Here is a 14,373-nt window from a genome sequence, read left to right on the forward strand (position 1 = left end):
CAGGGAGAAGAAGGTCGGTACAGGCTCCAGCTCCTCCTCGGATCCCCGCTGCTCTCCCCCACCTGTATGGGCAGAGGACTCTGTGACCTCAATCTCTTTTTCTATTTCAAAAGGGAAATATCAGGGGTCTCTTTAGACCCCTGATATTTCCCTGAAGCCCCCTAACAGTAAAAAAAATAATAATAAAAAAAATCAATAAAACACACACACACACACACACACACACATCACTAGACATGTGCGAAGAGTAAAAATGAGTTTCGGACAAAATGAACGGAAACTAAAAATGTTTTCATTAGTTTTGTCAAACAAAATAATTTTTTATGCTGTTTTGGATTTGGCCACCAGTGCATTCTGCGCATTTGCGCCGCCATCCTGGAGGCGTGGTGCATGATGTCACATACTGCACACGTCTATTGGGGGGCACCATTTTCTGTTCTTGCCTCGGGCGCAAAAAGAGCCAGCTACGGCTCTGCTTTCCAGCCTGAAGTGTTGTAGAAACCACCTGCACTCCATACAGCGCTATGACCAATTCAAGCTAGGTGGTGCGCTGCGGATGATGCTGTGTAAATCTTCGGAATGATAAAAGATTAGTCACCAGCACTCGGGTATTCAAGGTGCAAACATAGTCTAATTTATTGTAAATGCATCACATAGGTCATACAGTCAACATTTTGGGTCCATGCAGGGTCCCTTCCTCAAAACGTCACTGTGTGGCCTTGGGGAAGGGACCCTGCATGGCCCCAAAATGTTGGCTGTGTGACCTATGTGATACATTAACAATAAATTAGACTGTGCGTGCACCTTGAATGCCTGCATACTGGTGACTTATCTTATACCCTTCCCAGCCTGGTCACCTTTATTTGTCCTAGCTACAGCAGTCTTAAATGATTAAAGCAGACCCAGTGTGAGATATATTTTTCTCATGTGCATGTATGTTAAGTATTGTGAAAGTGTAACCCTTACAGGTATTTATTACATCTCACAGATCATAGTACTCCCGTGAGAACCCCTGTATGTCCCATCCTTCCAAGAAGGACAGCACTATGTTTGCTCAGGCATCATCCAAGTTCATCTACTTATGGGATTAAAATGTTGGCTTATGGATAGGAGAATCATTTAAATTCTGATCACATCATAATGATTTTTATATTTGTGACTGTGTGTACAAATTAGCCCCCTGAGGCTGCCTCTCACCTTGAGAGCTGCCAAAAAGTTACAATGTACAGGCCGAGTGAGTGATGACTATGGAAAGACATCCTCCATTACAGCATTCTCCCAGAATGCCTGTCTTGGGCCTTGTCACAGCCACTCGGAGCTCAAGGACAGTTTTGTGTACTGTTGTATATTGTGAAATGTTAGGAAGGTATTTATGTAGACTTGTAGAGGAGTTACTGATAGGTCTATTTTAAAAATGGGTGCTACATGGGTAATTTTATTTGCTGGTTAGCAAAAGATTGGAATTCCCCTTGACAATTGCATGTAGAAATCAAAGCATTGAAAAATAAACACTAGTCAACGTAAAGTTAAATATCTTCTTTTAGGTTTCTGCTTTGAATTTTTTTTACATAGCAGTTTTGTGAATTCATATCAATTCATGTTAGGTAAACATATGTCATGTATGATTATAATGAAATTGCCTAGTCTTATACCTCCCAACTTCCTGAGATGGGAAAGAGGGACACATTAGATTAGAACATGGGTGGGCAGTTAATTTTCACGAGAGGCCACATGAGAAACTGGGATGGCTGTGGAGGGACAAGCCAATTAACATACGGTATTGCGCAACACACCTACCGTGCTTTACAGTGCGACGCATTGCCGCTCACTGGCTGCATTGCAATCGACTGCGCCACAACGTGTGGTACCGCAATACCATGCTCTGAGAGTAAGAGTAAACCTTTCCCTGCTGTTTTTTTTTCTGACATCGGGGCCGCCGAAAGTCAGAAAAAATAAATAAAGCATAGGAATGCATAGCTAGTTTTGGATTGGGGGGGGGCAAATGCATCTCCCTGAAATAGCTTTTTTCAGGTTGGGATACCTGTCTTGTATTTGTAACATCATTTATTTGTCTGGAAATAGTTTGAACCTGCTGATCATGATCCCTTTCCAGCAGGGCTGTAGCTACCATGGGGCAAGTGAGGCACTCGCGTTCCAGTTAAAAAAAAAAAATTATAATTTTTTTTTTTGCTGGAGTGGGGCTGTCTGTATGTTAGCTGCAGTTCAGTGCGTTTTTGACGCGTTTTCGGTCCGTTTCCTGATCGGACAAAATGTGACATGCAGTATTTTTTCTGTCGTAACCTGAACGGACTGCGCACGTGAGAACTGTAGCCCATAAAACACATAGGGATACATTGCGATGCATTTTTAGTGCAGGAGCGTACGGAACAGGTCTGCACAGAAAACGGACGTCGTGTAAACAGGCCCTGAAGAGCCAGTTTCAGCTGAATTGTTTTCATAAATAAGTCATCCAATTCACTGCAGTGATCTCTTCAGTGTGGCAGTATACCTTTTTTTTTTTTTTTAAGATACTCTATGAAAACTAAAAGATGAAGCTCTTAAAGTGATATTAAAGCCATTTTTTTAATTTCTCCTTTAAGGAGACCCTCCTTTGCTGGAGGATGTCGCTTTTAAAAAAAAAGTACTTAATTCCTCATTTTCTAGTGGGTCCCCGCCATGCTCTTCCTCCGCCCCCTGCACGGGTGCCACTATTGTTCTAATGGAGGAACCCGTGCGCACTCGTGCCCGCAGCAGCTGTGTGCGGCCATAGACACACACAGCCCTGTGGCATGCCACGCCCCTTCCCTCTTTGATTGATGGCAGAAGGAGCCTATGGCTCCTCTGCCCTCAGTATCCTCCCCCGCAACCCGGAAGTTCGGGGGACGGAGGATCGCTTCGGGACCAGCGGCGGGGACGAGCGCAGCTGACAGGTAAGTGTGGGGGAGACTGGGGTAGAAAAAAGGTGCTGGGCTGTTTTTACCCTAATGCAGTGAATGCATTAAGGTAAAAACTCCCAGACCTGAATGCTACTTTAAGTGATAATATATTGTATATTATAAATTAATTGAAGAAGCATGTATATGTATAAGGATATGCGAATAGGGCTGTTCCTATTAATGCTGTTATTTATGAATCTTATAAAATATTATTATATGAAATAAATTGAAAGAAAGAAAATAGATTATCACACCAATGTTAGGCTCTAGGGTATTGTAGAGATGCGTGACATGATCTTTCGATTTACCTACGGAAAAAATTATTTTTCATCTATATCTGGTTTAAGGGAACTTATTCTCTTATATATCTTATAGATATTATATATCTCATCTATATCTCATAATTACATACCTGAGTGAGCAGGTATTACACAGCCTTACACATGGAAACATGTCTGCCCTGGAAATAGCATGGGGAGAGGGGGGTCAAATAAAGACAGCTTTCAATGCTCAACAGGCTCACCGTTTTACATGAGTCTAAGCAAGACTAACTCTAACATTGTGGACTGAATTGAGCAATTTGCGGAGAAGGATTGCCAACTGACACTCTTACAGCATTTGACAGTTGAGATCTGAATGTCCACTCCAGGACTCCTAAACCTAATTGTTGTTATAGTATTCTATATGCATAGGATTCAGAATGTTGACCTATAGGTCAATGAGGCCACCCATAAGCCCCAGAGGGAAAAGTGCAATCTACACTGGGACGTTTGCACTGTAGAAAGCCTCTGAATAAATGGTGTGCTTAGTTTAAATGGCTCAGGTTTGTGCAGGGTTGGATGTAGAAAGATGGAGTCTGTTGAACAATATGCTCCCCTCTAGGATCAACTTTTTTTTACACAGAACATTTCCTTGATTTACTGGTCCTAACCCAGTTTCCAATATTGTGACAATGTGTAATAAATCTTCCTATATATGAGATGACTGTATTTCTACTGGTGATGAGGAAAAAAATGTGTAGCTGATGACTATACAAGAAATAGTTGCTTATTTGCTTCTGCCACCTCCTGCCTATTGTGCCTAATGGTAATCCAGCCCTGGTTTTGCGACAGGTTTTCTTTTCAATAAGACAATGTTGTACTTTTATAGTTTTTTTTTTTTAAGCAAGCGGTCCAACAGTACGGTACCAATACACACCATGAATAAACTAAACAACACGAGTTAATATTTTACCCAGTCAACCATCAAGACGTTTAATAACCTGCCAAAAATAACACTCATTGGAAACCTGTTTCAATGACAGAGTGTTATTGCAGTTGAAAATTTGTGCAACTTTCCAAGACAAAATGAGGTCATAGCCAGCAAAGAGTATGGATTGCCTAAGCCCTTTTTTAACTTGCTGTGCAATGTCCTCACACCTTGATTCTGGTACCATCTAAGCTTGACTTGAACAACTTGTTTTGTACTGGTATAACATCTAGTAATTGTGGTGTCTCCTGGAGATCATCCTTTTTATCTCAAGAAAATCCTGTACTCCCTGTTTTTGGGTGGTAGGTATTGGCTATTTGTATGAAAGGGATTTGCTAATTAAGGGCTTCATGAAGTTTACTACACAAGTTACAAAAATAGGATCTGTAGTTAGGAACTGTCTGTCTCCGGAGTTTTAGGAGATTCACATGATACACCTAAGGCTTCATTTTCCTGGCTAGTAAATTTTATACATAATTTCCTCCTTTTTTTTTTTTGATCAGCTCTGGGGGTTTTTGACATTAGGTATTACAATATGAACTAGACATGTGCGATTTGTTTCGTTCCGAATCGAAATTCGGACGAATTTTCGGAAATTCGGATGTATCTGAATTCCGAATTACAGACATAACGAATGCAAACGAAACCGAATTTCCGTTTCCGAAATTCAGTAGCGGTAGTTCGAACGTTTGTTTCGTTTTCGTTTCTTATTCGTTCGTTGGAGCAAAGTGACATTAGAGAAGGAGAAAAACATTTTCTTCCCCCTCAAATGTCACTTTGCTGCAAACGAACGAACGAAACGAATAAGAAACAAATAAGAACCAACTACCGCTACCGAATTTTCGTCCGAATCCGAATTGACTTTCACACCCGAATCCCGAAAAACGAAATAACACAAATCCGAATTTGAAACGAAACTAAACAAATTTTTTGGCAGTGCACATGTCTAATATGAACCCTGTCATCCAATGACAAAATACATACATGGCATTATATGTGTTTTCATTGTTTCCCGGTTGGCCAAATGTGCAAAAAATGTTTTAATTTTTTTAGTCAAGTAAATATGAAATATCGGATATAAAAATGTTGTATTACTCCACATTGTTTGGCTTAAAGATGAACCATGTCACATAGCTAATATATTTGACAGTATAGCAGAGAATGATAAACATAATGCTAACACAGCCTTTCTCAACCAGGGTCCTGCGGCACCCTGATGCACCTTTTGACTTCCTCAGGGGGTGCCTTGAAATCTGCGCATAATATCATGTCATGTAGCAGGGAGGCTCCTGACATGAAGGGGGCTCTTAGTGTGAGAGGAGAGGGCTAGTAAGGGTGGACTCCTGATTATGAAGGGGGGATGCTGATGGGAAGGGGGGGAAACTGCAGTTTTTGCATGAGATCCCCCCTCTTAAAATTCATACCAGACCCTTATCTGGGATAGGGGATGTGTTTACCATTTTAGAATGATGGGCCGCGCGATTTTGCATACTTTTAAAGGGTGGCAACTGAAAACCGATTGAGAAATGCTGTGCTAAGAAAATGGGTTGGAAGAGAAGTGGTTATCTTACAACACATAAGACAGTATTTTCAATAACTTTCTGATACTATCAGTGGCACACAACGCTGATGGTATCATCATTAACCCGGAAAGTGTGAGTCACTCAATTTATCATAACTCCAACTACAGCAGAAACTCTCATCATAAACGCTCATTAGTAAAATTACTCTGTATAAAAGAGAGAAATTAAAATGAGGATGTGATGCCCTCAGCAGCTAATTCTGGCTGTTAGGTTAAAGCTGGCATACACCTATAGATTATCTGCAGATTTTCTATGGTCAGATGGAAAACGTGCAACAGATTCCTCCAACTACGCTAAACTGTGTTTAATGGAGGAAGCTCCCACTGGGCCAAGCTCCAGTATCTTACTAGTCGGCCCCGCTGGCTGTCACAATACCTGAACAATCTGATTGGATGCAGGCATTGTTCCGGTAATGTGACAGCCAGCGGGGCCGTCTTGCAAGATACTGAAGCTTAGCCCAGTGGGAGATTCCTCCATCCACACAGTTTAGTGTAGAGGGAGGAATCTGTTGCACTTTTTCCATCTGACCATAGAAAATGTGCAGATAATTTATAGGTGTATGGCCAGCTTCAGAAAGCTTTTGTTACAGCATCTCCAGTTTTCACAGCCTCTGCCTTATTAGAATAACTTTCTTAAAGGCAACTTCCACTTAAACAAAAATTAATTAATAAATGGACCCATAATGCAAAAAAAAAAGAGCTTTCATTAATTTTTTTTGCCTTGGAGCCTGCTAAGCATTGTAATTGTGGGTGCAATTCACAGGCTCCTGCTGACTGTTCCTCCAGCCCAGAGGTTTAGACCTTCGGTTATGGAGTCATCTTTGAACTACAAGTGTGATAACGTTACTGTACTTGTACTCCACTGAGAACTATGAGTCCCTCTTCTGCACTGGCAGACGGGTTTGTAGTTCTGTGAATGAATGAGGCCATGCACAGCCGCTCCAAATTACCGAATCCTGTGGGGAGAACTCCATGATTCTGCTTGCCCGCACAGCTGCTGTAAATGAGAAAATACACCAAAGCTGTTCCATCCCAAATATGTGTGTAACATGGAATATGGTCAGAAAGGTGAACTTAGCCTTTAATGTAGTATCACTCTGGTTGCAAACGTCCATAGTAGCAAGGGTCCATTTTCCTTTCTTACACATCTTTATCTCTTATAGATCTGTGCCATGTTTACTTATGCATGTTGTATTAAGATAAGAGTCATCATGACAGTTTCAAGGTGGTTATTTCTCCTTCAAGAAAAAGGACAGCGTTTCTAATCTTAAAAAGTTTTATGTTCCTCTTAAGTTGTGTGACCCCTCCCCCACCAAAAACAACACTGAACATTAGTAAAGTGTGGGTAAATCGTAGAAATAAGCAGATAAATACACGTCACCATTACTTTGACCTATATGCTCCTGCAATCCAGTTCACAATGTTATGATCCAATGCTCTTATTTTTTGTTTTCAGTCCTATCTTACCATTTTTTCTTGGTTATATTTTATGAACATACTCTCCAGCATTGTTCTGTTACAATCTACTACTCTACTACTGCTCACCCGGTCCCACGCTGTCATCTTCCTCTCATCTTTTACCAGGGGGCCGGCTGTCACTTCCTTGTTGTTGCAACCCACCCCGTGATGACGCACAGTGGCGCACATGTATAATTGCCCCTAAGCTTCCTGATGGGTGATGTGAGTATCCCAGCAGGCTGCGGGTAGCTGGGGGATGTCATTCTCACCTAGATGAGAAATCTGGACGTGCAGGACCACTTACTGAAAAAAGGTATTTACAAGCAAAAAGAAATTAGCTGTGATTGTGTGAAAAGAGGGGGGAAGTAGTCATTTAATAAAAAGTGGGTGAAGGTCCTCCTTAAGTGGATCCCCCTTCAAGACAAGACCCTGATGATGTGTCGGGGTTGTTGTTACGGTAGTAAAAAGGTAATGACTGTCCGGCACCCCTAAATGTTAATGTCAGCCCTTATACCCTTCACGCAGCCCTCTTGCTATGGGTAGACCAGACTGTATGCCTGTTGTGCCAAGCGAGTATTTTTGTGTGGAAGGCACGCTTTTTAAAAAAAATGTTGAGAGTGTATTTCAAGCCGCAAAGTTTTAAAACATTTTTGGGATGGAATGGAGAAGGGCTAGAACTCCTGCTGTATGCATCCCTACTGGCAAGATGTATTTTGTCCTGGTAACCATTGTCACTAGAACAGAAATGGAGGAGAAATCAAAACATTTCACTTGGCACCAGACCAGGATTAGGGGGTAACCTCCACCTGTTCAAGTCACAACATAGAGAGGATTTCCCTTACTTTGGGTTTAATTTCCCTTAACCTTCTGCTATATCTACAAGATGGGAAGTAAACATTTTGGAAAGAGATGCAGTTTGCACAAAAAACTTACACGAGTTTTAACCACTCTATACAATATCTAAATTGACAAAAAAAAAAACAAAACAAAGATTTAAAGCTAAATTCCAGGCAGATATTAAACCCCTTATTTAATTAATTTATAGATTCATTACAAATAAAATGTGTTACATAATGCTGTAAAAGTGCCTTAAGCTGACTTGACAGCCTCATGTAATCCCCTGCACTGCACTTATACTCTGAGAGGGAGTAACAGCAGCAGTATCCAATCATGCTCTACTTGACTGCATGGTGTTGTTCACCTAACACTGACAAGAGGTGGGATCAGTATGATGAACTTTTAAATGTGTTGCTGCTATGTGATTGGCTGGTCTTAGACTGGGCTTCTGATCAACCTCAATACAAATGTACGAGGAGGAGACTAGGGTATGCTAAACCTGGCTGAGCTTTCCGGCAACAGAGTCTGGTTTAACAAGGCTAGTTAAAGGTGAACTATGGGGTCAGGGCTTTTCCCCATAGTTCTCCTAAGGGTCACGGGAGGACACAAACTAGCGTTCTCCCGTGACCCAAAGCTCAGTATACCGCGAGCTACAGCTCGCGGTATACTGAAACGCAGCAGCAGGAATGGATCCCGACATTGCTGTCGAGATCCACCCAGCTGCGGGATTGCCTATCCAGATGCAGAAGCAGCTGTGCCCGCCCCCTCCCCCATCCGTTCCGCCAGTCAGCTCTGGAGGATCGAACAGGGGAGGGGGGGAATCCCTGCAGGGATAGATCGAGAAGTGATAAATAGATTACGGCTGCAGGGATAGATCGAGAAGTGAGCAAGCGCCGGTATGTGTTCGCTCACTTCCCGATCTGAGCTGACCTGTGACAGTTTCATTGTCTCAGGTCGGCTCAGATTATGAGGCTGAGTGAAAATCACTCGCCTCATAATTCTCCTTTAAGCAAAACTACAAATCCTATGGGTAGTAAAAGAGTACACATACAGTATATGTATTCCAAATGTGTTTTTTGTTTTTTTAGCAGTTTGCCAGGAGTGCAGCTTTTTAAAAAACAAAATGCACACTTGCTGCAGATACATACAGCTGCAACTTACTCAAGCTTTGTCAAATCCCGAATCCTGCAGGACCTTCGCGCTCATCTTTAGTTATGACTTATTACATCACTAAAGTACATTTTATATATGTATGTATGCATATCTTTTGCTCTCGATATACTGTGAAGGGAACCTATCAAACCTGGAGCCGACAGAATCTGGAGCAGCTGTGCCTGACAATCAGCTTCTCCTCTTCATGTTCAAATCTTAACTGAACAAACTGAAGAGTTTTGATAAATTCCACCCTGTAAGTTTATTTCAGCAAACCAGAATGGCAACCATAGCAATTTCAGAATAAAAGTTCAATTTATTAAGCATAATAAAAATCCGATCTATGCTGTCGTTGGCAACATGGTTGGACAGCTTCCACCTCCACAGATTTCAGACAATGCTGCTAGCAAAGGGGTGGATAGTGTGAGTGACATCACTTGTCTCTGGCAGCAGGGACGCTCTGGAGACGACCACTGTCATTAACTATGGCAGGGGAAAGGGAACCTGTCAGCACAACGGCTCCTGTGTATGCACCCTTTGAGCTCCCACACAGTGCACCTTCATGTAAGAAAAATGTGAATGAGCAGTGCTGGGACTCACAACATTGCTCATTCCCCTGCAGCCACCAGGAAAAGCAGAGGGGAGTGACGTCAGAACTAGAGGTGGGGCCCCTGGCCAGAAGACCTAGCAGGAGAGAGAGTGGTGGGGCCAGAACAAGATCCGTGTCTACACAGTACACAAGAAAAGTACAGTCCACTAATCTGCACAGTACTTCTTGCACGGGGGGACTGACTAATGTGCCTGTAACCATGTAATCCAGAGCAATCCTATTGTTGTGGCTTACTTGATCATAGGCACATTAATCTGAATAGGAAACACACAGGATACATTAGGGTGGGGGTGGGATTTCAGTGCTGGCTGTAACTCCCCCACAGGATTGCCCATAGTCTGGGCTTCAGCCTGGGGTATAGCTACATCCAACACAAACATAAATAATGTGCTACATGCACTGTATCCCCTGGGGATTTTGTAGTGATAATTCTTAATTTAAAACTGAAAGTAGACCTTTACCCATATCTTAAAATAACAACAAAACACACCTTTAGAAATGTTTAGTAATAACAATCTACAAACACATACTTCTAGATAATTGCCGGCTTTGTATTCCTTGCACACCTTGTTTCTCTTTTCTCCCTCAGTCTTCTTACAGTGCCCATTTTTACTAAGGGCAGATTACTACATCTCCCTTTACTTCCTGGAACTCTGGCACATGTGAATAGAACATGTGGCCATGCACATCATCTCAGGGGAGGACAATGCCTTTCCCTGAGATCTCGTGAGATTACAAATGAGATTTACCACCAACGCTCTGCTGATGTAACCTCCCCAGGATGCAGCACTTTGGCACATTATATCATTTGTGCCAGAAGTGGACCAGGAAGTAAATGAAAAACATGTTTGTCTAACTAATGAATGTAAGATGATTTTAAATCAGCATGCAAAGCTGCATGGTGATGTGCTATTTAGTGAAAGGGCATAGTGATACTACTGACAGGCAGCAACATCATGCTCATCATTGCCTGGTTGGAAGCAAACATAGAATACCCGCACTGCAAGGCCACAGTTGTAAACTTGAAATTACTTTTACTGTCTACATGACAAAACAAATGAACAGTGTCAGATGCTGCAAAATGCTTAATTTGATCAGTAATTTTAAATGGGAGTGGCCAACCAATGAAGATAGAAGAACAAAATGTACACCCCATAGAAAGCGTTATAAGTAGTAGGAACTTATCGGGTGAATGGCTCTTCATGAAATGTGATTTTCAAAATTAATTAAAAAATGCTAATTAAATTATTACACCCCAAGTTAAAAAAATCTGCAAGTGATAAAAGTAACAGCTACAAGGGTCATGATCCGGAGCCGGGTGAGACAGTTCTGCAGTGATATTCCACAAGGTATCTTATTCAGTAATCGTTGATCACCCCAAGCACTGGATTTCTCATTCAGATTAAACAAGGTTTCCTCAATTCACAGTTACAAGTTACTTTTCCACTGGACAGAAGGACCCTCTTCTTGTACTGCAATGAAACACATGACCATTATTGAGAACTCTGTAATATACAGCACCATAGAGGAAATGTAATTAGAATATTGGATGGTGTCTGAAAATAATGCATTACGCCTTCTAGATGGTGAAGACGATCATAGAAAATAGTGGGTGTTTCAATTGTTGAAGGAGCTGGTCAGAAAATTCTTGGGCAAACAGTGACTAAAGCCAATCAGCTTAAGTCACTATTCTGTCAGAATACAATTGCCTGGAGGGGGAAAATCAATCCGATTTTGTCAGCCTACGGACTGAACGAAAAATATTTCTAGTGTTTGGCCAGTTTAAAAGTCAAACAATAACTTTTCCCATATTAGGCACATATTATACTCACCTATTTCTCCTTCTCGCTTCAGTTTCTGTAAATGATGAGTAAGGTTGACTTCTGCAGCTGCGTGTAAATATTCTGGAGTGTCCTGGGGGGAAAATGTTAACTAAAATGTTACTCATTTTCTTACAAAGGCACAGAACACCATAGTATCAGAAAAGATATGACAAGCACTACAAGGAATGGTTCTGTACAAACACAAGCAGATTGAGCCCTCTAGTGGCTTCACTGAGCTGGTGCATACATCTACCGACAACAAGGAAGGCCTATTAAAAAAATAGAAAAAAGGAAACCGTATGTTGAGTATAAGTACCAAGGAAGCGTTGGGGGTTAAAGGAAACATGTACTGAGCAAATATGGAGGCTGCCATTACTAACCTTTCCTTATGAAAATGCTATTTTGCCTTTTACCATCATACTTATCCAGTGTCTTAAAAGGTTAGCTCATCTTTTCACTCAAAACCTTTTCCCTCCCCTGATCCTCGCTGCACTTAGTTGCTTAGATGAGATCATTTGCCACCCACACTAGTTGCTGTAATGGGCTGCCCACTTCAAGACTTCACTACACAGCTACGGAAACTGCATAGCATCATAATGCTTCCATTTTCAAGTAGTCATTGGCCACATGACTGCACTGACCAATGAGAAACTTCTTTTTTGTGGGACAGCACAGTTACATGGGTGTTATGACTTAGTTCACCTTTTCATTATTTGTAAAAAGGTGAACTCTTTTAAATTCTTTCTAAATCGCTACAAAACAACAGCCATGCAGCTCAGGAGTTCTAACTTCACGCTCCCTTTGCTTGATGCATGCTTGCTTTAGGTGACACTCAAAACTACTGAAGCCAGAGAAAGCCAAGGAAGAAGCATTTTCAGAAGAAGGTCAGCAATAGCAGCCTCCATATTTCTCTCATTACAGGTTTCCTTTAAATATACTGGAGACCATTAGATTAGTACATAAAACAATGGCAGTGAATGTACCCCTCAGTGCTATAACACACAAAATAATTCACACACACTAATATTTAGTTGGAGCTGCCTGTAGCTTTGATTACGGCATGCATTCGCTGTGCATCATTTCAATAAGGTTATGCAATGTCACATTTATTTCCATCCAGAGTAACATTCATTTTTCACCAAGATCTTGTAGTGATGATGGGAGAATCGGACCACTGCGTAGTCTTCTCCAGCACATCCCAAAGATTCTCAATGGTCTGTATTCTGTGGTGGCCAATCCAGGTGTGAAAATTATGTCTCATGCTCCCTGAACCATTCTTTCACAATTTGGGCCAAAAAAATCCTGGCATTGTCATCTTGGAATATGCCCATTGTGCCATCAAGGAAGAAAAAATCCATTGGATGGAAAAACCTGGTCATTCAGTATATTCAGGTAGGCAGCTGACCTCATTTTTTGGCACACAGCATTGCTGAACCTAGACCTATTATCCTGTGGAAGGCTCTGATCTGTTTGCTTAGTTAAAATTCTGGTGGTGACTTTGTTTGCCCAGGCAGTGTATTTTAATGAGCTGAAATGAAACATCACTCATAAATGTGCATAATGCTTGGTTAGAATATACCATAAAACTGTGACAGTAATTTAACCACACCATGAATAAAGGAAGCCCTTTCCCCCTGTAGAAGAGCTCTTCTTCCGTCGCCTTACCTTGTATACAATTTTAACAAGCTCCATGGCAGTTAGTGATTTCCCAGAGTTCTCCTTTAAAACCTGAAGAATTTGCTGTTCTCGAGCCTGTCTGTGAGTAATATACTCCCGAATTTTGGCTCTTGCCTCTTGAATGACAGGGCCATGACCTGCAGGTGAAGAAACACTGTGTCTAGCTGTGACCCACATAGGAACAAAAATGTTACAAAGTCTTGTATAACATAATAACATCACTTCCTGTTCATTCATGATTGTGGACATAGTAAACAGATACTATCTTGATTTATGAATGAAGAGGAAACCTCTATACAAAGTGTTTCCTGTTCATTGCGTGTTAGGGCTGCAGAAAAAGAGATTTAGGACTCCGTGTAAAGGGGAAATATCAGGGGTCTATTTAGAAAATGCTGTGTGTTCCAGTGCAGTACGTTTGCAAAAAATTGTGCATGCAGTTTTATTGTGAATTAAACTTTATGTTTGCAACACTCTATTTATGCATTTTATTTTAAATAAAAGATGGAATGTAATTTTTTTTAATCTGATTAATTGAAAAAATAATCAGCCAGCTAATCAATTATGAAAATAATCATTAGTTGCAGTCCTACTGAGGACCTCTGAAAAGTACTGCGGTTGAAGTGGAATAGGGCAGTTTTGTTTTCTTTTAATGGGCTTTTCACTTTTCTCTTGTTGTTTTTACTAGAGTTCTGCAAAACATACTAGTCTGACAGAAAAGTTATACCGTATATACTCGAGTATAAGCCGAGATTTTCAGCCCATTTTTTTGGTGAAAAGTGCCCCCTTCGGCTTATACTCGAGTCAGCGTCAGTGGTGTCTTCTTACTTACCTCGCCGAGCGTCGAGTCACTGCTGCTCCGGTGGGCGGCGCTCCGAGCGGGGTCATCTGGCAGTCTCCGGGTCCTAAGGGGAGCAGGGATGTGTCAGCGGCGCGCTGGTCAGACGAGAGGAGCTCCAGGTGGGGTTGTAATTATCGGGCAGGCACCTCTAAGTCAGCTAAATTAGGACCCCACCTGGAGCTCCTCCCACTGGACCAGCGCGCCGCTGACTC

The 14,373-nt window shown here is 41.6% G+C and overlaps 1 protein-coding gene across 1 annotated transcript in view; it reads right to left on the reverse strand.

Moving 5' to 3' along the window:
- Positions 1 to 11,139: 11,139 nt before the first annotated feature.
- LACTB2 (lactamase beta 2) overlaps positions 11,140 to 14,373 on the reverse strand; it is a 12,729-nt gene continuing 9,495 nt past the window's right edge. Inside the window, exons 5-7 of the mRNA XM_018562329.1 lie at positions 13,312 to 13,460; positions 11,656 to 11,737; positions 11,140 to 11,295 (exon numbers count right to left, since the gene is read on the reverse strand). Coding sequence (XP_018417831.1) covers positions 11,252 to 11,295; positions 11,656 to 11,737; positions 13,312 to 13,460 — 275 coding nt within the window. The 3' untranslated portion in view covers positions 11,140 to 11,251. The remainder of the gene's footprint in view (positions 11,296 to 11,655; positions 11,738 to 13,311; positions 13,461 to 14,373) is intronic.

Source organism: Nanorana parkeri, unplaced genomic scaffold (genome assembly GCF_000935625.1).
Source record: "Nanorana parkeri isolate BGI_ZX_2015 unplaced genomic scaffold, ASM93562v1 scaffold572, whole genome shotgun sequence".
Classification (NCBI taxonomy): domain Eukaryota; kingdom Metazoa; phylum Chordata; class Amphibia; order Anura; family Dicroglossidae; genus Nanorana; species Nanorana parkeri.